The sequence below is a fragment of the Nyctereutes procyonoides genome, unplaced genomic scaffold, assembly GCF_905146905.1.
Source record: "Nyctereutes procyonoides isolate TBG_1078 unplaced genomic scaffold, NYPRO_anot_genome, whole genome shotgun sequence".
Lineage (NCBI taxonomy): Eukaryota > Metazoa > Chordata > Mammalia > Carnivora > Canidae > Nyctereutes > Nyctereutes procyonoides.
The window spans coordinates 55487407-55511918 of NW_026575126.1; the positions used below are offsets into that span (position 1 = coordinate 55487407).

The 24512-nt window shown below is 50.2% G+C and overlaps 1 protein-coding gene across 4 annotated transcripts in view; it reads left to right on the forward strand.

The window, feature by feature from the left end:
• Positions 1 to 24512, forward strand: part of SCNN1B (sodium channel epithelial 1 subunit beta) — a 60143-nt gene that overhangs the window by 23763 nt on the left and 11868 nt on the right. For 3 of the 4 annotated variants that reach the window (XM_055341132.1, XM_055341133.1, XM_055341131.1), the window contains 3 exons: positions 13172 to 13490; positions 16177 to 16453; positions 18759 to 18949. In XM_055341132.1, coding sequence (XP_055197107.1) covers positions 13180 to 13490; positions 16177 to 16453; positions 18759 to 18949 — 779 coding nt within the window. In that variant the 5' untranslated portion in view covers positions 13172 to 13179. Of the gene's footprint in view, positions 1 to 2294; positions 2355 to 13171; positions 13491 to 16176; positions 16454 to 18758; positions 18950 to 24512 lie in introns of those variants that run through there. The other variant, XM_055341130.1, reaches the window with a different exon arrangement.

The following is a 24512-nucleotide window of genomic DNA, read 5'->3' on the forward strand; positions in this document are numbered from 1 at the left end:
GGGGACAAAGGGAGAGTGCTGGCACGTGAGTCATCTGCAGGATGTCCTAGGAGGTGTGGGGAGAAGAGTGCATGGGCTGGGCTGGGGTCCCCAGTCCCGCCGCCTGACGGATGCAGCCAGCCTTCCCCAGGGAGCTCACAGCTGTGCTTTCCCAAGATGGCTTAGAATTAGCACAGCAGGAAGGGATTCCGTATTGCAGGTCTGGGTTTGGCCTCTCCACCTACATCCTTGACTGGATGATGCCACTGGCTGCGTGAGGGTTGGGATGAATCCACCACCACAAGATCTGGGATAAGCGAAGAGCTTTATAGGAAAACTCAAAGGCCAGAGTCAGCAGCACAGAGATGTTTTTGATCTCTGAGGCTCCCCATCATCCTGCAGGGAGGCATGCTGGGGCCAGGGCACCTGCTGAAGTGGTGAGGGCTCCATTCCAGAGGAGGGACCCCCAACCCCCTGGGTCTTCCTTCATATGGGACAAGTGTGGCATGTGACCTTCTCAGTGGCTGTGTACATGGCTGCTGGTGCCCACCAGACTGGGTTTAGGTGCAGCTATTTATAGAAGTCTGGAAAGCCAGTTGCCAGCTGATGGAGACCATGGGATTTCCCTGCCAGGGAAGGACCCAGTCCCACAAGAAGTAGTCTGGGTGCCACTTTTCCAGTGGGTAATTTCTCCACGAATGACAATCCCAGTAACCTAGGGTGAATACCCAGGGTCATTTTGAATAATTCTGCTCCTTAAAATAATAATGACAGTGTTAATAATCACAGCTACCATGTTTCAAGACCTACTATGAGACGGGCACTGTGCAAAGTGCTTCCCACACATTATCTCATTGAATCCTGCCAACAACCTAGGGGGCATAGGTACTGTTAGCCCCATTTTACAGAAGAGAAAATTAAGACTTGGAAGGCCAACATATTGTTGTCAAGAATGGGGGCCCTCCCCTGGGGAGATAGCAGAGCCAGGCCCTAACTGGGGGTCTGACTGCCCTAACATAGGCCAAGCCCTATGCCATCCACCCCCTGATGGAAACATCCAGCATTTGCTGACCTGGCCAGGGCTGTGGGATGCGCTTATCTGTGCCACGGATGAGAATTCCTGACTGCCCTTTGAGGGTGCTCCGTGCCCAGTGGAATCCACCATCACCCCACCACAGAATGAAGCTTTGGGACACCTACCCACATACCCCCATGCCACCCCCAGATGCCACCCCTCAATGTGGAGCAGTAACCCCCAAGGACATCTCTACACAGTGCAGGAGTTGGGATAGAGGGATAGATGCATAGAGGGAGAGGGGAGTGCCCCCCTCCATGGCCCCACCACAAAGCTGTGCTTTTCCCCAAAGCTCGGCCAGTATGCCTGGTGTTACAAAACATTTTAATCCCTGTGCATCTAATGGCTGCCGAACAGAGTTTTTTGATCAAACTCCCATCTGCATAAATTCTCAAATCTAATGGCTCTTTTTAACTTTTTGCTTCTATCTCCTGTGGGCATGTAGGCTACCTATATAAAGGCCGGGCTTGATTTATTTCTTTACTCTTTGTTTATTGCGGCATGCTCGGTGCCTAAACAGTGCTGAGCATACAGTTGGGGTTTAGTAAATATTTGTAAGTGAATAGATGAAACATTGACACGATCCCAAATACAGAAGGTACAGAAGGAGTAACACATTTCAAAAGCCTCCTTCCCTGCCTGTGCCCCCAGCCACCCAGGTCTCCTTCTCGAAGGCAATTCATGTTACTGCTTTCCTAGGCAGCCTCTCCAGGATAGGCTCTGTGCCCACAAGTAAATGCCTTTATACTTCTATTTCCACTTTTTTTTTTTTTACACAAATGCGCACGGGCTTTATATACTCTAATTCCCTCAGTTTTCTCTAACTGGTATACCTTGGGAGCATTCTCTGTCTCTGATCAGAGACTATTCAGTGGTCTCAAATAAGATGACCGTGTCTCCCCTCCTGGAGGAGCCACTTACTTATCCTCTCCATTAGTCACACTGAGTGTAACTTTATGGGAGGACCCCTAGATGTTGGTGTGCCGTAGCCTTGGGCAAATGAGGTGCGTGTGTACTCGTGGAGGAGGCGGCTGTACCCATTGATTGCTACACTGCAAACTTCCCCAACACCCACCAGAGTGGGGTCAAGAAGTCAGGTGTCCCATCAAGTCTGTTGGTAGAAGTGGCTGGAAACCAGGTGACCTGGTTTCTATATCCAGATCTGCCTCTGACTCACTCTGACGGTGGATAAGTCCCTCTGGCTCTAGTTGAGCCCTCTCTGTGAAATGGGCATAATTACAACTACCCCAACCTACTTAAAAGGAGGGCATGAGGATACATGACAAAATGCTTCAGCCAGGTAAGAAACCTACAGAGAATTTTCTAAAGGATGATAAGCAAGATGATTTTTTTTAAATATTTTATTTATTTATTCATGAAAGACAGAGAGAGAGAGAGAGAGAGAGAGAGAGAAAGAGGCACAGAGACACAGGCAGCGGGAGACGCAGGCTCCATGCAAGGAGCCCAATGTGGGACTCGATCCCGGGACCCTAGGATCATGCCCTAGGCTGAAGGCAAGTGCTAAACCACTGAGCCACCCAGGGATTCCCCAAAGCAAGATGATTTTAAGTTCCTCTTTTAAAGAGGGACTCATAAATAAATAAATAAATAAATAAATAAATAAATACTCACTCTTTTTTTAAATAATTAAATTATTTTACTAGGCATTAGGAAAATAGGGCTAACACATCAAACATTTCACAGATATGGTGTTGCTGAGGGCTCATAGTATTGCTTAGGACAAAGCTGAATGTTTTTAAGCAAAAAAAAAAAAAGGGAGTTCGGTGGTGTTATACATTAAATGAATAATGATACAGGTGCTCCAGCAAGTCAGCGAAAATTGTGAGTATGCAAAGGACTGGTGTTTGGGAAACATTGAATTAACAAGTGGGAGGAAAGTAAAATCAAACTTACAAATACTTATCTGAGGGATGCCTGGGTGGCTCAGCGGTTGAGCCTCTGCCTTCAGCAGCTCAGGGTGTGATCCCTGGGTCTGGGGATTGAGTCCCTCATAGGGCTCCCTGTGAGAAGCCTGCTTCTCCCTCTGCCTGTGTCTCTGCCTCTTCTCTCTCTGTGTATCTCTCATGAACAAATAAAGAAAATCCTGTAAAAAAAAAAACTTATCTGAAGCCCATTTTAAGGATGTCTTCAATCAGATGTCAATAAACTTTATTAATAGTTTAGGTTTTACTGGCCCCATTTGCAGCATATTCCTTTTTTTTTTTTTTTTTTTTTTAATTTTTTTATTTTTATTTTATGATAGTCACAGAGAGAGAGAGAGAGGCAGAGACACAGGCAGAGGGAGAAGCAGGCTCCATGCACCGGGAGCCCGATGTGGGATTCGATCCTGGGTCTCCATGATCGCGCCCTGGGCCAAAGGCAGGCGCCAAACCGCTGCGCCACCCAGGGATCCCTCCTTTTTTTTTTTTAACAATTCTTTAAAAATGTAAAAATATTTCTTAGCCTCTGGTTTCACACAAAAACAGGCCTTGGGCTAGATTTTGAGCTGAGATTTGTAGGTTCTTGTAGTAAATTAAGGAGCTTATGGAACATAGTAGCTGCCAGTGCCCCCAATACAGGTAAAACAACCTAAATGGGATCCATGTATTAATGATTCTTATTTATTTATTAAAAAAATCTAAATGTATTCATTTGAGGTAGAGAGAGAGAGAGAGAGAGAGAGAGAGCATGAGCAGGGGGGAGATGCAGAGGGAAAGGGAGAAGCCGACTCCTCGCTGAGTCAGGAGTCCGATGCAGGGCTGGATCCCAGGACCCTAAGATCATGACCTAAGCCAAAGGCAGAGGCTTAACCATCTGAGCCACCCAGACACCCCTTATTTATTTATTTTAGGATTTTATTTATTTGAGAGAGAGAACATGAGCAAGGGGAGGAGCAGAGGGCCAAGCAGACTCCCTGCTGAGCACAGAGCGTGACCCTGGGGCTCCATCCCAGGAACCTGAGATCATGACCTGAGCCGAAGTCAGACACTTAACCAACTGAGCCACCAGGCACCCAGACCCTTATCTATTAATAACGTTAATGTTCTACTTATTTCCCTGCCTTTCCAGTGTTGTAATGGACTCATGGATTTTTATGCATTTAATATGTTTCAATTAATTGCATAGTTTTTTAAAGATGCTCAAATTCTCCCATCATTGCCAGTGAGGACCCCTTCAAGAGTCCTCAACTGACCCCAGTCTTTGATGCCTTCCTTTGCTTTGGGTATGACACGATATCCCAGGCTCAGCCTCTACATTTCCTGCACCAAAACTGGTATCAGCCATTTTTCCAAGAAGCCCTGGTTCCTTTTAGTTGGTAATGATATTTAGAGACAAAAATCTAGGTGCCTAGAATGCATGTAATATTTGCATTTATAAATAGAAATGATGCCCAGGGTATGTCCTGGTCCCTGGAGACATTCCGACCCCCCCTCTAAAAAAATCCCTCTTAGCCATCTCCAGCCTGCCGTGCTGATCCCCATCCATGACTCGGATCCTGGCCAGGTGCTTGGAAACAATGAGTCAGTCATGTTCTGATGCTGCCTGCCCTGGCAGAGGCAGAAACATGAGAGATTTTCCAATAACCAGAGTCCAATCCATTTTCAGGCTAACCTTCAATTAACCATAAAAATCCCGCTACCCAGAACTCTTATTCCCTCATAACCTTAGATAATTGAGGTTTTACTGCAAAAATAAGTACAGGGGATTTTAATGAAAGCATCTGACCTACAATTTACAGGATTCACAAAGTCAGATGTCCACAGGAGCCAAAGCAGAGAATTTAAAAAAGGGAGTAAGATGAGCTGAGTATAAGAAAATAGGGACCCAGGGGATTTGGGGTGGGGGGAGCACACGCTCCATCTTAATGAGGGCACTGCCACTTTTCATTTCTGGCAGAAAGTTGCCACATGGGGACAACTGTCAGATATTTGTCAGTTTTCAAAACATAAAAGTCTAGATTTTTAAGATGTGAACTCTTGTAATTTTATGGGTTTTTTTTTTTAAGATTTTATTCAGTTATTCATGAGAGACACACAGAGAGAAAGGCAGAGACACAGGCAGAGGGAGAAGCAGGCTCCACGCAGGGAGCCAATGTGGGATTCAAACCCGGGTGTCCAGAATCACGCCCTGGGCCAAAGGCGGCACTAACCCACTGAGCCACTGGGCTGGCCCTAGAACTTTAAATATAAGTTACATACATTACTTCCATTTTAAATATTGTGTTTGAAAATAAATAAATAATAGCATTTGATGAGTTTTGACAAACGTATACATCCAGTTAGCCACCGTCTCAGCCAAGATCACCCACCTCCCAAAAATTCTCTTGTATGCTCTTTTAGTCAATCCAGTATTTGCCCCAGACCCAGGGAATCACTGATCTGCTTTCTGTTCCTATAGATTAGTATGTCTTTTCTAGGGCTTCGTATAATGGAATCAGGTACTATGTACTCTTCTACATCTAGCTTTTAAAACTAGCATGTTTCTTTTTTCTCCTACCCACCTATTTTGTTCTATTTTTCAATAGTTGGTTCCTTTTTATTGCTGAATAGTATCCCATTGTATGAATGTGCCACAATTTATTTATTCACCTGCTGGTGGATACTTGGCTTGTTTCCAATTTGGGGTTATTAATGAATAAGCCTGCTGTGAATTTATACAAGTCTTTGTGTGAACATGTTTCCATTCTCTTGGATAATTAAAAGTGCAATTGGTACGTCATAAGTGTCTTAGCTTTCTGAGGAACTGCCCAACTGTGCCATTTTGCATCCCAGCCAACAGGGGTGGGCAGGAGAGTTCTAATTGCTCCACATCCTCGATGACATTGAGTATTGTCCATCCTTCAAGGGGGTGGGAAATGGTGTCCCACTGCGGTTTTGATTTGCATTTCCCCCAATGACTAATGATGTTAAGCATCTTTTCATGTGCTTATGGGCCATTCATATATCTTCTTGTATGAAGCATCTTTTCTAATTTTTTGCCCATTATTTTGTTAGGTTGTCTCTTTCCTCAGTTGTAAGAATTCTTTATTCTGCATACAAATGCTTTTTCAGACATATTATTGCAAGTATTTTCTCCTAGTGTCCTGCTCTTTTGTTTTCTTAACAGTGTGTTTTGAAGAGCAGGTTTTAATTTTAGTATTTTAATAAAGTATAATTTATAGGGGTTGTTTTTCCGTTCATGATTCATGATTTTAGTGTCCTATCTAAAAGACATTTGCCTACCTAAGATTGCACAGATTTTCTCCTACGCTTCTTCTGAATGTTTTATAGTTTTAGCTCTCATGTTTAAGTCTCTAATTCAAGTTAATTTTTGTATACAGTGTGAAGTAGGAGTTAAGATTCATTTTTTCTTACATGGATATGCATTCGTGTCAGCATCTCTTCTTGAAAAGACAATCTTTTCTGCACTGAATCGCCTTGGCACCCTATAGATTGTTCTTCCTTTTCAAAACTGGATAGTTGTTGTTTTTTTCTATTTTAGTGATTAGAATTAAATCAACTGCAGAGGTAAATTTATTTATTTTTATTTATTTATTTATTTATTTTTAATTTTTTTTTATTTATTTATGACAGTCACACACACACACACACACACACACAGAGAGAGAGGCAGAGGGAGAAGCAGGCTCCATGCACCGGGAGCCCGACGCGGGACTCGATCCCGGGTCTCCAGGATCGCGCCCTGGGCCAAAGGCAGGCGCCAAACCGCCGCGCCACCCAGGGATCCCTGCAGAGGTAAATTTAGGGTTACTTGAGGTCTTAACAATATTGAGTCTTATGACCCATGAGTGTGGCATATCTTTTCACTAGGTTTTCCTTAATTTTTTCTTTTTTTCTTTTGTTTTTAGAGAGGGGGTGGGGAGGAGCAGAGGGAGAGAAAGAGAGAATTCTCCATACTCAGCTCGGAGCCTGACCTGGGGCTTGATCTCACAACCCTGAGATCATGACCTGAGCAGAAATCAAGAGTCGAACACTCAACCAACTGAGCCCCTCAGGTGCCTTTAATTTGAGTAATTTTTTTTTTTAAAAACCACTAAGGGTGCCAAGACAATTAAACGGGCAAAGAACAGTCTTGGTGATGGAACGAGCAGGTATCCACATGCAAAAAAACTAATTTGAACCCCTACCTCACTCCACAGACAAAAAACTAATGCAAATTAGAGTCACATGGCTGACTCAGTCCGAGGAGTGTGTGACTCTCTTGATCTCGGGGTTGTGAGTTTGAGCCCCACATTGGGTGTAGAGATTACTTAAATAAGTCTTTAAAAAATTAACTCAAATTGTATCCAAAGACCTAAATATGAGATAAAATTATGAAGCCCTTAGAATAAATCAAAGGAATAAATTTTTATGACCTTGGATTATGCAATGGATTCTTAGCTGTGACACCAAAGCACAAGCAACCAAAGAAACATAGACAAATTGGGCATCATCAAAAGTTTTTCATAACCCCAGAACAGAATATTTTTGCAAATCTTATATCTGACAAAGGACTTACACAGAATACATAAATAACTCTTACAACCTAATAATAAAAAGACAACCCAATTAAAATATGAGCAAAGGACCTGAAAAGACATTTTTCCAAAGATATGTTGGCCATATAGTGGATATATTGGCCAAAAGTACATGAAAAGACGAACAGTATCACTAGCTCTTAGGAAAATGCAAATAAAAATGAAGCCCCCATTAGGATGGCTAGAATAATTTTTTTATTGAATAATAACAAGCGTTGGAAGAGGATGTGGGCAAATGGAATCCTCATGCACTGCTAGTGGAATTTTAAAATAGTACAGCCACTTTATTATTTTTTTAAGATTTTATTTATTCATTCATGAGAGACACCGAGAGAGAGGCAGAGACACAGGCAGAGGGAGAAGCAGGCTCCATGCAGGGAGCCTGATGTGGGACTCGATCCTGGGACCCCAGGATCATGATCTGAGCCAAAGGCAGATGCTCAACCACTGAGCCACCCAGATGTCCTAGTACAGCCACTTTAGAAAACAGTCTGTCGATTCTTTAAAAAGTTAAACATAAATTACCTTACGATTCAGTGGGTATATCCACTCCTAGGTATCTACTCAAGAGAAGTGAAAACATATGTCCACGTAACTTGTACAGGGTTGTTTATAGCAGTATTCCTCAAAATAGCCAAAAAGTTAAAACAATACTGACATCCAGAACTGGTGAAAGGATGAATAAAATGTGATCTATTCCATAATACGGAATATTATTTGGCAATAAAAAGAAATGAAATACTGATCCATGCTACATGGACAAACCCTGAAGACATGATGCTAAATGAAAAAAAAAAGTCATAAAAGACCACATTAGGTATGGTTCCATTTATATGAAATGTCAAAGATAGGCAAATCTATAGAGACAGACCCTGGGGCTGAAGGGTGGAGGGAGAAATGAGGAGAGACCCTAGTGGGGTCTACAGAGTTTCTGTGAGGGGAGATGAAAATGCTTTAAAATTTATTTGGATGGTTGAGCAACTCTGTGAATATACTAAACCCCACTGAATTCTACACTTTAAATGGATGAGTTATGTGGTACTTGAATTATATCTGGATAAAGCTGTTATTTTTAATTTAAGGATTTTATTTATTTATTCATGAGAGACAGAGAGAGAGAGAGAGAGAGAGGCAGAGACACAGGCAGAGGGAGAAGCAGGTTCCATGCAGGGAGCCCGATGCAGGACTCGATCCCAGGACCCCAGGATCACACCCTGGGCAGAAGGCAGACACTCAACTGCTAAACCACCCAGGCGTCCCCAAGCCATTATTTTTAAATAAGAATTATAAAAATGAATACCGTGCCAACAACAAAAACACTTTTGCAAACCCAGTACAGCTTCTAGGTCACGATCTGCAACCTCTCATTCAGAAGGTTTGGAAGAACTGACCGTAGGACGAGCATTCTTGTGTCCCTTGTCAAGGTAACGGGTAGAGATACGCACTGCGTTCCCCGTTGTCCTGCCACCAGGACACCGAGTCAAATATCAGGACAGGGGCACCTGGGTGGTTCAGTGGTTGAGCATCTGCCTTTGGCTCAGGACGTGATCCCGAGGTCCTGGGATCAAGTCGCACATCGGGTCCCCCTCTTCTCCCTCTGCCTGTGTCTCTGCCTCTCTCTCTGTGTCTCTCATGAGTAAATAAATAAAATCTTTAAAAAAAAAAACCTCAGGACAAATTTGTCTCTGAAAGCAAGTGTGTGTTTCCTCTTACAAGAATTGGGGGCACACAACACTTACTGTTGTATTTGTGGCCTGGAACGTTGAGCACCCGTTTGGGGCCAAGATGCTCACCCAGTCTGGGATTCTCTGAAGTGTGACCATGTCCACTGTGCCCAAGTCCATAAGTGGACGCAGTCTCCCCTTGGCTTGTTTGGGTTGGTTTCAGCTGTAAGCTGATTTAAACCTTCCTACACAAGCTGTGTATACATTCCAAACACAGACCATCTCCTCCCTTGGGGGTAAATCTGATGGCAACAACATAAAGCTGTTTGTAGCATTCACTGATTTTTACTTAGTTGATGGCCCATGGGACCAAACGAGGTAGGAGAGAAGCCGGCACTCCACAAACCTCTGTTATTCCTCTACCACTGCCACAGCTTTTGCTACATGGCATGCAATTGTTTACTGAATATTTTTCTGTATTTTTTCCGAAGATTTTATTTATTTATCTGAGAGAGAGATAGTGAGAGAGAGCACAGGTGGGGAGGAAGAGGGAGAAGCAGGCTCTCCACTAAATGGGGACCCTGACCTGGGGCTCGATCCCAGGACCCCAGGATCATGACCTGAGCTGAAGGCAGAGGCTTAACCAACTGAACCACCCAGGCACCCCTTGATTATTTTTATTTAAACACATTCCCCCCGCCCCACTTTTTTTTTTTTAACTGAAGTGTTCTTGTGACAAGAGATCTTGCCATGAATAGGAGATCCCTCTCTTAAAAAGAAACCGGGTGAAAACAGAATGATGTTAATTCCACCTAGATACTGTCGCCTGTAAAGTTCTGAGCCTGAGGCCTCATTGTTAATCCGGGAGATTAGTGGGGGTTAAATAGATGCTAAGGGCCTGTTCATACCAAACCGACTTTCTCCTTGGATGAACCAGAATGATTAACTGAGAATGGCAAAGGGAGACATCAGAGAGGCCCTTTGTCTGGTTCTCCCGTGGCAGTTTATTGGAGCCTCACGTGCTATTCACCTATTAGCCCTTGGGGTGCCAGACTATAAAGACAGACAAAGCTCCAGTTCTTCCCAAGTTTATAGTTGTGGATAATAATGTCTAAGAATGATTAAATAATGCACGCACCATCTTGCAGTACCCGGGTCATTATAAACACGTGTACTCTGACAGGGCCCTTGGAGTTGTTACTACTGTGATCACTATGACTTTATTTTCCCAGAGCAGGGAATGGGCCCTCTAGGGAAAGATGGGGGGTGGGTTAATCTGCGAACGTCTCTGTTAGAGCCATGATGGCCTGAGCAGGCACACGGAGCTTGATTTCCATCAGAGAGCAGAGGCATTGGAGGGGAAAGCCTTTAATGCTTTGGCCAGGAAAGTGGGGGATATTAATGTGTCAGAAAGGTAGGTCAGCAGTGAACATGCTTGAGCAAGTTTAAGATCTCTGTTTAGATATGAAGGTCTGGCATTACCATTTGCTGTTCGGTGAAGTTCCAGGGACCGTGCTGGGCTTATCAGGAATACAGAGCTGCTATTCTCACAGGACTTATTTATTATCTCATAGGAATGAGATGCCACAGGCAAAAGTATGACACAGGGTAGAATGAGGTGAAGTTCTTTCTTTGTTAAGATTTTAGTGGTTTCAAATGATAGACACCCAGTCTGCATCAGCATAAGTAAGAAAGAAAATGTATTGGTTCCTGTATCTGCTGAGCCTAAAAATAAATGGTTTCAGGAGTGGCTGGATCCAGGTGTTCAAATGTCAGAAATCACTCTCTCCATCGTGTGGCTCTGTTTTCCCCTGTGTTGGCTGTATTCTCAGGCAGTCTCCCTGTTTGTGGTACCAAATAGCTTAAAAAAAAAAAAAAAGGAGATAGCATAAAAGGAGTCTCTGCCTCAGTTATAATGGCATAAAGTAATAAAATTGAGTCTCAAGCATCCAAACGGGTGAATATGAGTACCCTCAGATTAGGGGCGGAGTCAACCTGGCAGCTCACAGCAGCTGAGGCTGGGGGAGGGGCGGTTCCCCTGAGGGCACACAGAGCCAGGGAGAAAGGACGCTGGACCAGCAGACACTGCACTGCCCACCACAGTGCCCCCCGAGAGGCAGCAGCTCTGAGAAGAGGGGGAGAGTCACTCCAGCCAGGGAGTCAGGACAGCTGCAGGCAGGAGGTGGCCTTTGACCAACTGGGGCTCCAGGGATAGAGCTGGGGTGCTCCAGAAGCAGGTTCCTTCTTTGTCTGCGGGAGAAGGAGGGAGGAAACAGGTTAAAACTACCTGAGAAGCCATCAGGTGCAAGGCTCTGTGACAAGTATCTTGGTTCATCTTCACAAGAATGCTGTCTCCTCATGCAGGTGAGGATCAGTCTCAGAAAGAAAGAGTAGACACTTCTCAACAACCCACAGCTAGCCCTGATGCTGCTCCTGGGCCCACCCTCTCACACACACCCCCACCTTCCTGTCCGTGTCTTTCCAGATGGCGGGTTTGAGGGCATCACGCCTCCACGCCTCCAAATCCTAAATGTGGCCCACAAGGTCCTGCTCACCTTTCCAGGCTCCCTCCGCCTCACAGCCTTTGCTCCTGCTGTCCCTGCCACCTGAGTGACCCCCTCCAGTCCTCTTCACCTAGTTAACTCAGCTTCTCGGGGGACTCTCAGCTGACGGGTTGGGGTGGAGGGTGCTTCTGAGAAGGATAGCTGATGGGTGCCAGGTAGCCATCCACACGCTACATATTTTCATTCAATCTTCACAACAACCCATGAGGGAGAGGCTTTTTTTAAAAAATTATTTTTATTTATTTATTCATGAGAGACGCAGAGAGAGAGGCAGAGACACAGGCAGAGGGAGAAGCAGGCTCCATGCAGGGAACCCGATGTGGGACTCGATCCCAGGACCCCAGGATCATGCCCTGAGCCAAAGGCAGATGCTCAACCACTGAGCCACCCAGGGTCCCAGGAGAGGCATTATTATCTGCATTAACAGATGAGGACCCAGAGGCACTGGGAAAGTGATTGGCCCAAAGTCACCCAGCTAGAAAGTGGTGGAGCTGAGATTCAAAGCACACGTTTCAGCTGGTTCTTCACCACCACCCCTTACTGCCTCTGGGACCTCAGAGCACAGGGTCCCAAGCCTTCCTACCATATTTCATAGCTACACACTTTGGATGGATTATTTGATGAACATCTGTCTCACCCACCTGCTTACAGCTTGTAATAAAGGTAGCTGATGGGGTGCCTGGGTGGCTCTGTCGATTAAGCTTCAGACTCCTGATTTCAGCTCAGGTCATGATGGCAGGGTCGTGAGATCGAGCCCCACGTCAGGCTCCATGCTGGGCATGGAGCCTGCTTAGGATTCCCTCTCTCCCTCTGTCCCTTCTGCCCCCACTCTCCCATACTCTCTCTAAAAAAATAAGTAAATAATAAAACGAATTGAATAAATTAAATACATACATACATAAATAAAGGTAGCCAACACATTGGGCACTTAGTCTGAGCCGGGCACTGTATTTAGCCCATTTTATGCATCACCTCGTTTCACCCTGTCAGCAATTCTGTACATTAGGTACAATCACCCCATTTTACAGACAGGGTTCCTAAGGAGTTGAGAGTTTAAGTAACTTGTCACTAGGCTGAAAATTCCCAGAAGGCAGAAACCTTGCTTGTTTTGCCCATCGTTGAATCCAGAGGGACTAATTCAGTATCTGGCATACAGTAGGCATTCAATACATGCTCTTTTTTTTTTTTTTTTTTTTTGGTTGGATGCATGGAGGAAAGATGGCCAGGAAGGAGAGAGGGAAGGAGTGGAGGGAGGGGAGGGGCGGGATGGAGAGGGGGCAGGGAGGAAGGGGGGAGGGAGAGCTGGGATGTGGCTGCCCCAGCGCAGCACCCCCCCCCCACACACACACCTGGCCTTGGTGTCTCCGTGCAGGGGCCACGATGCACCTGAAGAAGTACCTGCTGAAGGGCCTGCACCGGCTGCAGAAGGGCCCGGGCTACTCGTACAAGGAGCTGCTGGTGTGGTACTGTAACAACACCAACACCCACGGCCCCAAGCGCATCATCTGCGAGGGGCCCAAGAAGAAGGCCATGTGGTTCCTGATCACGCTGCTCTTTACCTCCCTGGTCTGCTGGCAGTGGGGCGTCTTCATCAGGACCTACCTGAGCTGGGAGGTCAGCGTGTCCCTCTCCCTCGGCTTCAAGACCATGGACTTCCCCGCAGTCACCATCTGCAACGCCAGCCCCTTCCAGTAGGTGCTCCCGGGGAGTTCTCCGCCTCCCTCCCTCCCCCCTTTCTCACCCCACCTCCTCCCCCTCCCTCCCTCTCTCTTTCCTTGCCCCCCTTCCTTTCCCTCCCCCTCCCTCTGGCCCTCCTCGTCCCCCTCCCTGTCTCCATCCCCTCCCTCTCCCCCTTCCCTCTCCTTCCTTCTCTTCTCTCCAGATTCCTTTTCTTTCCGCCATCCCTCCCCTTCCCCTCCTTGTGCTCTTTCTCTCTCTCTCTCTCCCTCTTTGCTTCAGCCCTTTGCAGCAAGCACCTCACAAAATCCCTGCTCGTCCTGGGCTTTAAGAGAACCTAGGGGCGTCCTTCCGTCTCAGTGGGTAGAGCCTACGACTCTTGATCTGAGGGTTGTGAGTTGGAGCCGCATGTTGAGTGTAAAGGTGACTTAAACATAAAGTCTTTAAAGGGAACCTAAAAATATACCTGGTAGCCTCTGCCGTCAGGCCCACCGGTGCCCAGGACTGAATCAACCAGTGCGGATTTCTGAGCACCTGCTGCGTGCCCTGAGCTGTGCCAGGGGAGGAGGACTGCAGCAATGGATAAAACGAGGTTCCCACCCTCTTCCCAGCCTCCCAGAGCAAAAGGACATTAATGTTTTTTGCCCCATAAATATTGAATTAATTCCAATTATGATGATAAACAATATATAGCAACGCTACATCAAGGGCTTATGAGTTGTCAGGCAGTGTGCTGAGTGTTTTTTGGTTAGTTTGTGTAATTCTCACCCACACAACCACCTAGGGGGTGGGCACTACCGTGATAGCCCCAGCTTAGAGGTACGGAAATGGAGATTCAGAGAGATGAGGGAACTTGCCCAGGGACACAAAACGAACAACTGTGGAATTGGAGCCCAGGCCTGATGTGACTGCAGAGGTGCCACTGTTCAAGCACTTGATGGCAAGGCCTCTGAAAGGGACACATGGAGCGACCCAACCTGGCCAGGGTTGAAGAGAGGCAGGGGGTCAGTCAGAGAACACCCCCTAAGGGATGAGTAGCAGTTAGCAAGGTGGAATGAAGAGGGCCCCACGCGGAGGACACCTGCAGAGGCCCTGGAATGGGACAGAGTTGGTGCTTTCAAGGAACCGAAGGAAGGGCCAGCATAGCTGAGTCACAGAGAACATTCTTGTCCAAAAGAAGGTTCTGGAAGCGAATTCATACTTCCTGATTCTGTCTCTAGTTATCAGCAAGTCCCTTCTTTCTAGTAATCGAGCTCCTGCCTGCTGGGGTGGATCCCTGGGGCTGCTCAAGAGAACCTGGAGTAATCATAGTACCAACACCACCCCGTCGGGGGCCTGTTCTGGACGCTTTATAAGCATCACCTCACTGAATCCTCCTAACAGCCCTCCAGGGTAAATACTCTTTAATCCCCCTAATTCTGTAGACAGAGAATGGAGCCTCAGAGGTGCTAACTTGCCCAGGGTCACAGAGATATTGAGTGGCATGTCAGGATTTGAACCCAGACCTCCTGCCAGGCCCCACCATGGCCTAATGTGTCCATGTCCATGGATGTGGACATCCAGGCCGTAATAGCAGCCGCATCCCCACTGCCCGCCACCCTCCCCAGTCCTCATCCTGTGTACACACGGGAGGCTGGTTTAATGATCAGGGGACAGGAGGTGTCCACAGCTGAAGCTGATGCCAGCTCGGGGTGCTCTGCCTCTTTGTACCAGGATGTGAGCCTGTGGCCCGGGTCTAACACTCACTCCTGCTAATGTCCTCACACTGCCCTGGTGACCACACTGTGTGGCAGAGGCTGGGATAGATCCGGAGGGGTCACTCCCTGGCGTGGACACATTTCTTCCAGACTGACTGGTCACCCTTTGCAACATGGGGGGAGCCCAGCCCCACGCTCCCAACCACCTCCTGCCTCCTGAAACTGGCTCCTCTTCCCAAAGTCACTGCTGGAGAATTGGGACCTCAGGATCGCAGACCTGTCCCTCCTCCCTACATTTTTTTGTGTCCTCCTGGAAGGGAGCTCGAGAACCTCTGGGCAGGAACAGCAGCACGCCTGCTGCTCCAAACCCAGGTTCCCTCCTCAGCTCTACCGCTCTACAGCGGGGTGGGCTCCGGAGATCACAGCGACTTGCAGGGTTTCCTGATCCTTCCCTGGGGAGCATCACAGAATTGTGGGGAAGATCAAATAAAGCGTCGGAAGCACCTAGCGCTGGCACACGGCAAGCAATCGCTGACCATGGGCTGTTTTGAGTCGTCCTCATTAGAATGTGACCTTCAGAAGGAAGGGGAGGGACCGGGACGCCTGGGTGGCTCAGCAGTTGAGCACCTGCCTTAGGCTCAGGGCCTGATCCCAGGTCTGGGGATAGAGTCCCACATGGGGCTCCCTATGTCTCTGCCTCTCTCTCTCTGCCTCTCATGAGTAAATAAATAAAATCTTTAAAAAAATTAAAAAAAAAAACATAAGGAAAGGGACCCCATGTGTCTTGTTCGCTGTTGTACCTCTGTGCTCTGCACGGTGCCCGGCACATAGTAGGTGCTCAGTGCGTACTCGGTGAATGACTAGGTGAGCAGGTGGGTGGAAGGAGACATGGACGCCTGGGCCGGCGGGTGGGCAGAGAGGCAGGGGCTCGGGGGCAGCCAGGCTGGAGCGAGGGGGGAGTCCCAGCGGCCCCTGCCCCCTGACCTGCCCCCTCCCCACCCAGGTATTCCAAAGTCAAGCATTTGCTGAGGGATCTGGATGAACTCATGGAAGCTGTCCTGGAGAGGATCCTGGCTCCCGAGCACAGCGATGCCAATGCCACTAGGACCCTGAACGTCACCATGTGGAACTACATGCCGCTGGTTCTTATCAACGAACAGAACCCCCACCGCCCGGTGGTCCTTGACCTCTTTGGGGACATCCACAATGGCTCAGCGAGCAGCAGCCCAGCCCCAGCAAGGTCCTGCACTGCGCACGGGTGCAAAGTGGCCATGAGACTAGTAAGTGGGCCCTGGACCCAGGGGGGCGGGTGGGAGTGTCTTTCCTTTTGTAATCTGAGTCTTGCCGGGTAAGGCAGGCTGGAAGCCAGGCCCTATTTTGTATGTTTACAAAGCTCTTTTTTTTTTTTTTTAAATAGAAGTAGCTAGTATGTTAGTCAAGATCCTATTGGATGCCAGTGACCCAGGTCTAACTAGTTCAAGCAAAACAGAGAATTCACTGGCTCATATGCTGAGAAGTTGGGTTCAGGTCTGGCTGGATCCAGGCATTCACATGCTGCCATCAGGACTCTACCCCTCCATTTTTGTTCAGGTTTCTCCCAGTTGACCCCACTCCCTGGTAGGCTCTCTCCATGTGGGGGGTCTTGGCAACGCCAGACGTACACCCCATCAGCTCAGCACTCACCCCAGAAACAGAACTCCTCTTCCCCTACTGTGCCAGCAAAAGTCCTGGGACTGTCTCATCGGGTCACATGTTCACTCCTCAACCAGTCCCTGTGGGCCGGAGAATGGGCTTTCCTGATCTGCCAGTCACAGGTCTGTGTCCTGGGGCTGGGGTGATGTCAGCCTCGACCCCATGGACCCAGTGAGGGGGAAAGGGAGCTTCACAGAAGAAGGAATTAAGTCTTAACTATCAAAAGACAGGGACATACATGTGGGCAGGTAAAAACCCACAGCCACGCAGTACAGTCCGATGCAGGGATGCCTGCAAGCCCGCAAGTGAGAAGGTTCCTTGTCTGTGCCTTTAGGTCTATGGAGCTCCCTAACTGTACAGACCCCTGGTCCCCACTCCTGGAGAATCTGAACGGGACTAGGAATCTGTATTGTTAACAGACTCCCTGGTGATTCTGATGGTCACCCTTGGTTGGGGACCCAGGCTGTGGCCATACACTCCCCAGAAGGAGGCACCTGACCTCCACTGGGTTGGGACTCCGCCTGCGTCCCCATAAAACCAGCAGACAGTGCAAGGCTCCAGAGCCCCCATGCCAGCTCTGACCCAGCATCCTGCTATTTTTTTGGTGCAGTTACTTGGCTTTCTGTGTCTGGCTCCTCACCTGTGAAGCAGGCTTGTTCCCGCTGGCTGCACCAGCTGTCAGGGTCAGGCTCTGTGTGTGTGCACACGGGGTGCATGCGGTGTGTGCATGCGTATGCATGTGTAGCGGGGAGGGGGGTCTGCTGGCCTTATTTCCTCATGATGATGGAGTAGGGTTGCTGTACAAATCAAATGAGGTAATAGAAAGCTCTCAGCAGGGGCACCTGGGTGGCTCAGTGGTTGAGCATCTGCCTTTGGCTCAGGTCATGGTCCTGGGGTCCTGGGTTCGAGTCCTGCATCAGGATCCCTGCTTCTCCCTCTGCCTATGTCTCTGTCTCTCTCTCTCTCTCTCTCTCTCTCTCTCTCTCTCTCTGTCTTAAATAAATAAATAAATAAATAAATAAATAAATAAATAAATAAATCTAAGAAAGAAAACAAGCAAGCCCTCAGCTCAGAGCCTGGGACAGTGAGTACTAAGTATTATGGTCATCTCCCTAAGGAGAGACAAGGAGACCTCCAAGAGTGGGCCTGAGGGTGGTGACCCTGGCTGGCCCTGGGGAGGGCAGTCATCTCAGAACATTGAGAAGCTCCTCCAGGCCTCCTGGGTTCCAGAAGGAAGGCCCACTGTGAGGGCAGATAGAGGCAGAGTAGTTGAGGCCAGAGTCCTGGGCCTGTGTCTGTGCTGCATCTGCACAGCGATCTGGGCATCACAGTGGGCCAGCTGTGGTGACAGGGAGGGGGGTCCTGCACAAGACCCATGTCCTTCCCCCAGTGAGAGAGAGGGAGCCTGGAGCCTTGAGTCCTTCATGGGCCACACGGCCTCCAGAGAGCTGCCTCTGGAAGTCTCGAGGAGGCCAAGAAAGGAGTTAGGGAAGGAGGAGGGACCGGGTGCGTCTGTCTCTGTGCCCACAGGAGCATGAATGGGGATCATCTAGGTGTGGGCCGGGAGAAAATTTGGATATGGGCATGTGTAGCTGTGGCCATGAGATCACGTGGCTGTGGTTGTCAGGACATGGGCATCTGTCTGCGTGTACATGTGTGCGCATGTGCATGTGTGCATGTGTGTCATCGCTCATGCATACAGCTACGTGTGGGGGTCCCCAGCGACCCCGTGGGAGGGGACAGCCCCAAGCACTGCGAGCGTGTGAGCACACTGCCCACCGGGGAAGTGCAGCTGTGCAGCCTGGGGAAAGACAACTGGGGGACCTGGCCTTAGGGGCAGAGCCAGGGTGGGGGGTACTCTGCACCCACAAGGACCCCCATTGACTTCCACAGTGCAGCCTCAATGGGACTGTGTGCACCTTCCGGAACTTCACCAGCGCCACCCAGGCCGTGACAGAGTGGTACCTCCTGCAGGCCACCAACATCTTCTCGCAGGTGCCACAGCACGAGCTGGTGGAGATGAGCTACCCCGCCGAGCGGCTGATCCTGGCCTGCCTGTTCGGGGCCGAGCCCTGCAGCTACAGGTGAGAGCCACCCCCACAGCCCAGGCTGATGAGGTGGGGATGGGGGAGGCCCATGAGGACCGAGGGAATCGCTTCAGGACACATCTGGAAGGAAAGGATGAGGAAGGGGGAAAGAGCTAAGTGCGGCCATGGGCTCAGGGGCCGTCGGCTCCATCCGTGGGGCATCTGGAGCATGAGCTGCACCATGGAATTGAACTCCTGAGGGGCCAGCCTTTTGTCCCCCTTGTGTCGGTCCCTCACGGGCCATGTGCCACCCCAGGAGGATGGGGTAGGGCCCCCTAAATTCCCAGGCTGGAGGGCTGCAGAGGGGGCAGCTGTAGGGGCCTAGCCTCCAGCACCCAGCGGCTGAGGGGTCTGGGCGGGCCCCCTGGCACCTACAGCCCTGAGTCCCATCCCTGACCGTCCACCTCCGAGGCCCCCCAGGAGGACAGCGGAGTGGGCCCAGGTCAGCATTAGAACGGGGCCCTGGGAGCCTTCATGGTCATCCCTGGCAGCCCCCAAGGTTGAGAGAATGGCAGAGTGAGAACAGTGTTCACCCCAAAAGCCTGCGGCTCTTAGAGTGGGTCCCCAGGCCCCCACGTCCTTCGCCACCCCTGCGCCCCGGCATCTCCAGAGCAGGATCAGGCCTGGAGCCTGGGCCCGGGCACAGCTGCTGTGGCCGCAGGGCCCCCCAGGCCTCAGGCCAGACCTCCAGGTGTGCGGGGCCCAGGTGTGCGGGGCCCAGGTGGTCTGGGGCTTCATGGTCTCGCGCTCCAGGCCTCTGGAGAAGTCCACGGAGTCCTGCCACTTCTGGTGTCACCTTCCAGGGACTGTGCCTGAGCCCAGCTCTCTCCACCCACCAGCCCCCAGGAAGCTCTAACGAGCGTCTGCTGATCACTGGGGGACCTTCGGTTCCCGCAAGCGCACAGGAGCAGGCATTTTACAGGCAGTGCCAAGGACCCCAGGGCCATGGAGCCTGCAGAGCTGCAGCCCTGGCCGCATGGTGTGAACTGGAAAGGTGTGACCGGCGGGCGGAAAAGTATGGCACACTGTCCCTGCCGACAGGACGTGGCGTGCCCACGGCGGCGGCTTGGCTGGCTCCTCGCTGGCTGGGTTCCAACCCCTCGCTCTCAGCCGGTGGCCTTTGCTCAGCACACCCCTGCCCGGCCGCTCCTGGCAACCCTCCCATCGGGCGGCAGTCCTGAGTGGACTGGTGTGTCACATCTGCACGGTCACCTTTGCCCTCTCAGCGAGTGAGAGATGTTAGGCTCTGACTCCAAGTATATGGCCCATCTGCCTAGGGAGAGTGGCCCTGGCCTGGGGGCGAGGTGCGGAAGTGGGTCCCCTAGGGTCTCCAGGGATCTACTCTCAGGTCCCCGATGCCTGGAGTGTGCACCCCTGCCACCGGGGGGTCTCAGTGTGGGAAGATACCCATTTGCCCACGGCATGGCTCCCTTGTGGGCAGCCCCAGCACTGGGGATGCACACTTGCTGCCAACGTGGCACCCTCCAAAAAGCAAAGCAGGTCCCATTGGGTTACGGGGACTGAGACTGAGCAACAGGTGGTCCCCCAAGGAGAAGCTGAGCTGTTCCCAGAGACGGAGGAACGATAGCTTCGGGGCAGGCAAAGCAGCCAGCGTCGGCCACACAACTTGTGTGGTGTGGCTGCGGCCGGGGAGGGACTCTGGTGAAGGGGTCAAGGCTGGGCTGGGCGGTTAGAGCCCTGGGTTCACATCCTTGCTCCATCTTACAAGCTTAAATAAGGTTCACCGTGATGGGCCTCGGTTTTCCTCTTCCGTAACGTGGGGTAATAACATGCCTACTCTGGGGGGGTTATTTTGAGCATTAAATGAGTTAATATGCCGACAGTAGGGCTGGCCCCGATATGTAATAGTTATTATTGTCATTAAGCCCACATTTGACAAGGATCTCATTATTCAGTAATGATGCTAACGTTCATGGAGCACTTCTGATGTGCCAGATGCTATTCTTAGCACTTCACAGGTATAAAATTATTTTAACCCTGGCCACAAGCCCATGAGAAAGGTGCTATTATGTCACCCCATTTTGTATGATGCAACCACGGCCCAGAGAGGTTAAGCAATGTCTCCGAAGTCACACAGCCGGTGAGTGGCAGAGCTGGCAGCCTGGGCCGCCCCGCATCACTGTACTCGCCCATCAGAAAACCAGAGCATCATCTTCCCTCCCCACCCACCTCGCCCAAGCCTGTGCTTTGTCACCTGCCTTCCTGAGTCAGCCTCAGACGCGGTGCCAGAGGACACGTGCCTCTCTTTGTCCTCCCGATGCTGGGCTCCAAATGCTATGTCCCTGCTGCCTCACTGTCCTTCTGACTCTGACCTCTCTCCCTCGAACGTGGCAAATGCTCAAGAAGCAGCAGCTGTAATTAGGGCAAAAGGAGCCACGTTCACATCCAGGTCGACTCTGATGCCAAACTGCCTGGATGTGAATGCTAGCCTGTGTGCTGGGCGCCCCATATGAGCATTATTTTATTTTATTTTTTTAAAGATCTTACCCATTCATGAAAGACATAGAGAGAAAGAGGCAGAGACAGAAACAGGCTCCACGCAGGGAGCCCGATGTGGGACTCGATCCCGGGTCTCCAGGACCACGCCCTGGGCCGAAGGCAGGCGCTAAACCGCTGAGCCACCTGAGCTGCCACTGAGCATTTTTTTAAATAAACTTTTTATTGTGGAATAGCCTTAGATGTACAGAAATGTTGCAAAGACAACACACACAATTCCCTTGTAACCCCCGTTGTTAACATCCTGTGTCATCACGGTAATTTGTCAAAACTAAGAAACCAATATCGGCCTGTTGCTATTAACTAAATGTAACACATTAGTGAGATTCCCACAGTGCTTCCCGGTGACCTTTTCCTGCTCTGGGATTCCAGAATTCCATCTCTAGGAGACCACATTTCGTTTAGAAACTGTGACAATTGCTCAGACTTCCTTGTTTCGGGTGACCAGGACTGTTTCAGAGTACTGGTCAGCTGCATTACAGCAGGTCCTTGACTTGGGTTTATACAGATAAGACAGGTTTGGTCAAGGGTCCCTGGGTGGCTCAGTTGGTTAAGCACCTGCCATCGGCTCAGGTCATGATCCCGGGGTCCTGGGATCAAGTCCCACAATGGGCTCCCTGTTCAGTGGGGAGTATGCTTCTCCCTCTGCCCCTCCCACTGCTTGCACTTGCTCTCTCTCTCTCTCTCTCTGTCTCAAATAAATAAATAAGATCTTTTTAAAATACGGCTTTGGGGGAAGAAGAGCACAGAGTAAAGTGCCCCCCTCATCACATCATGCGCCGGTAGGGACACACTGGCCACATGACACCACCTAGGATGTTGACCTTCCTCACATGGTCAAAGCATGGACAGGGCCCCAGGTGACCACTTTCCCTTCCATGTCCATGTGGAACTAGTCGCTAAGTTGAGCCCACACTCTGAGAGGGGGACAGCGTGGCAGGGAGACAGGGGGTCTCAGCTCCTGGCCTCCTGGAGATGGGAATATAGACTATTTGAAATTCCTCCATGGGGAAGGTTTCCCTCTCCACCGCTGGTTCATGTCATCCTGTCATTTATACCAGGAAGGACTTCGTGTGTATTTGCGTTGTGATCCATACCACATTCTTTATTCTGCTCAAATCCTTCCAGCTCTGGCCAGTAGCAGCTCCTCGTGTTGGGCTCCTGTGTCTCTCTGACACGTCCCCATCTCTTTTATTTGGTGGGTGCTTCCCTACATTCTGGCACTGCAAGACACCCCAGCTCGAGACTCAGCCATTGCTCCGGGGAGCTCTGCTTCCTTTCATTGGAGGATGGTATTTAGAAGCCAAGATCTAGGCATAGAGAAGCAGCAGCAGCAGCTTATTATTCTGCTTCAGGGATCGGCTCCCTGGCTTCTGCCCTGGGAAGCCTTTCCTGACGCCCACCACACGGTACCACTGCTGTTCCACTGCTTCCAGACTTTTCTGGAGGTTAGCACCCGTCTGGATCTGCATGCCTTACGCCTGGCCCGGGGAAGGTGTTTTTGGGAACATGCCCGGCCCTGGAGCAAGAGTTGCCTGGTGCTGGGAGCAGCCTCTCCAGGCAAAGAGCATTATCAACAAGCAAATAGTTGGCACACACAGCGTCAGGGACGGAGAGCACAGCCTGGGCAGGAGGGGATCCGGCCACACCCGGAGCGGCCTCCTGCTCCTGGGCTGCAGATGTCTGAGACGGTTTCTCGGGAACACTGTGTCCTCACGCCCCTGGGGCGGGGGCTCTCCCTCCAGAACAGTGCCCGGCTTCAGCTGGTTTGCCCTGCTCTGTTCCTCCTGTGGCCACAGCCCTGATCCCACACAGATGTGTGCTCCACCCGCCCAAAGCTATTGCTTCCCTCTGGGCCTTTGCCTGATGTGCCCTTTCTCCCCTGTGCTCCCTGGGTGGCTCGGCTACCTCTTCCCCATCCTTAAAAGTCTCAGCTCAGGCCTCCCCTTCCCCAAGAACCCTTCCATGACCCACACACTCCCCACACACCCCAGGGAGAATGAGGTATCACTCCTCCGTGCTTATCTCTGGTGATCCACTTATCACATATTATAATTTACCCAACAAATATTTACTGAGCGTCAGTCTACCGTGGGCCAGGCTCTGCGGACAGAGCGGGGAGCGGCAGCCAGCGTTCGCTAAGCATTTCAGTGTACTCGCCATCCAACCCTCGCCTTCGTCCTTTCGGGTACATACTGTTACTGTCCTGGCGGCGTTACAGGTGGGGCAGGTGAGGCTCAGAGAGCCCAAGCTCACCAGCTACTCAGTGACAAAGCCAAAATTTGAATCCTGGCAGGGAGGCCCCCAAGCCTGGGATCTTGGCCTCTAAATGCTTCCTCCCTCAAGACAAGACAACTGGCCTCCCTGGGCCTACCTTCCAAAGCATGAGGCAGCTGACAAGCAAGCAGTTAACTAAAGAAAATAATTTCCAATTCTGACATTTTGACACATGCCATCAGGGAATAAGCAGGTAGAAATGATCAAGTAACTGGGTAGGGAAGTGACTTTGCATGGGGAGTGCAGGGGCTGGCAGGAGGGTGGGGGTGGGAGTGTCTCGCTCAGAGCAGCTGAATCCTGAAGGATAAGGAGAAGCCGCTTATTTGGCCAGCTGGCCAGAGAATATTCTGGGCACATGGGGCAGTGGCCACAGGGACCCTGAATTTGGAAATATCTCAGAATCTTCCTGAAGTGTAACACACAAGGGAGAGAAGAACCAACGTAGGGCGTTTGCATTTCCTTCTGCGAGCAACAAGGGGCCTCCAGAGGGTCCCAAGCAGGGGTGCACCCTGGTCCAATTCACCGCCCTGACCACTGCGCAGAGGAACATTGAGAACAAGAGGGGAAGCAGAGGCTCCTGCAGGAGGAACACAGGACCGGGTGCTGGTGGCTTGTGGTTGCAGGGGGAGCCTGCGATGGAGAGAGGAGGACAAGCCAGAAGCACATTCTGGAAGGGGAGCATTGACAGAACCTGCTCCGAGTCCCCGCCCTGCTGGGTCCCCTCCCCTCTGGCCACACGGTGAACTTCCAGGGCAGGACTCTCTGG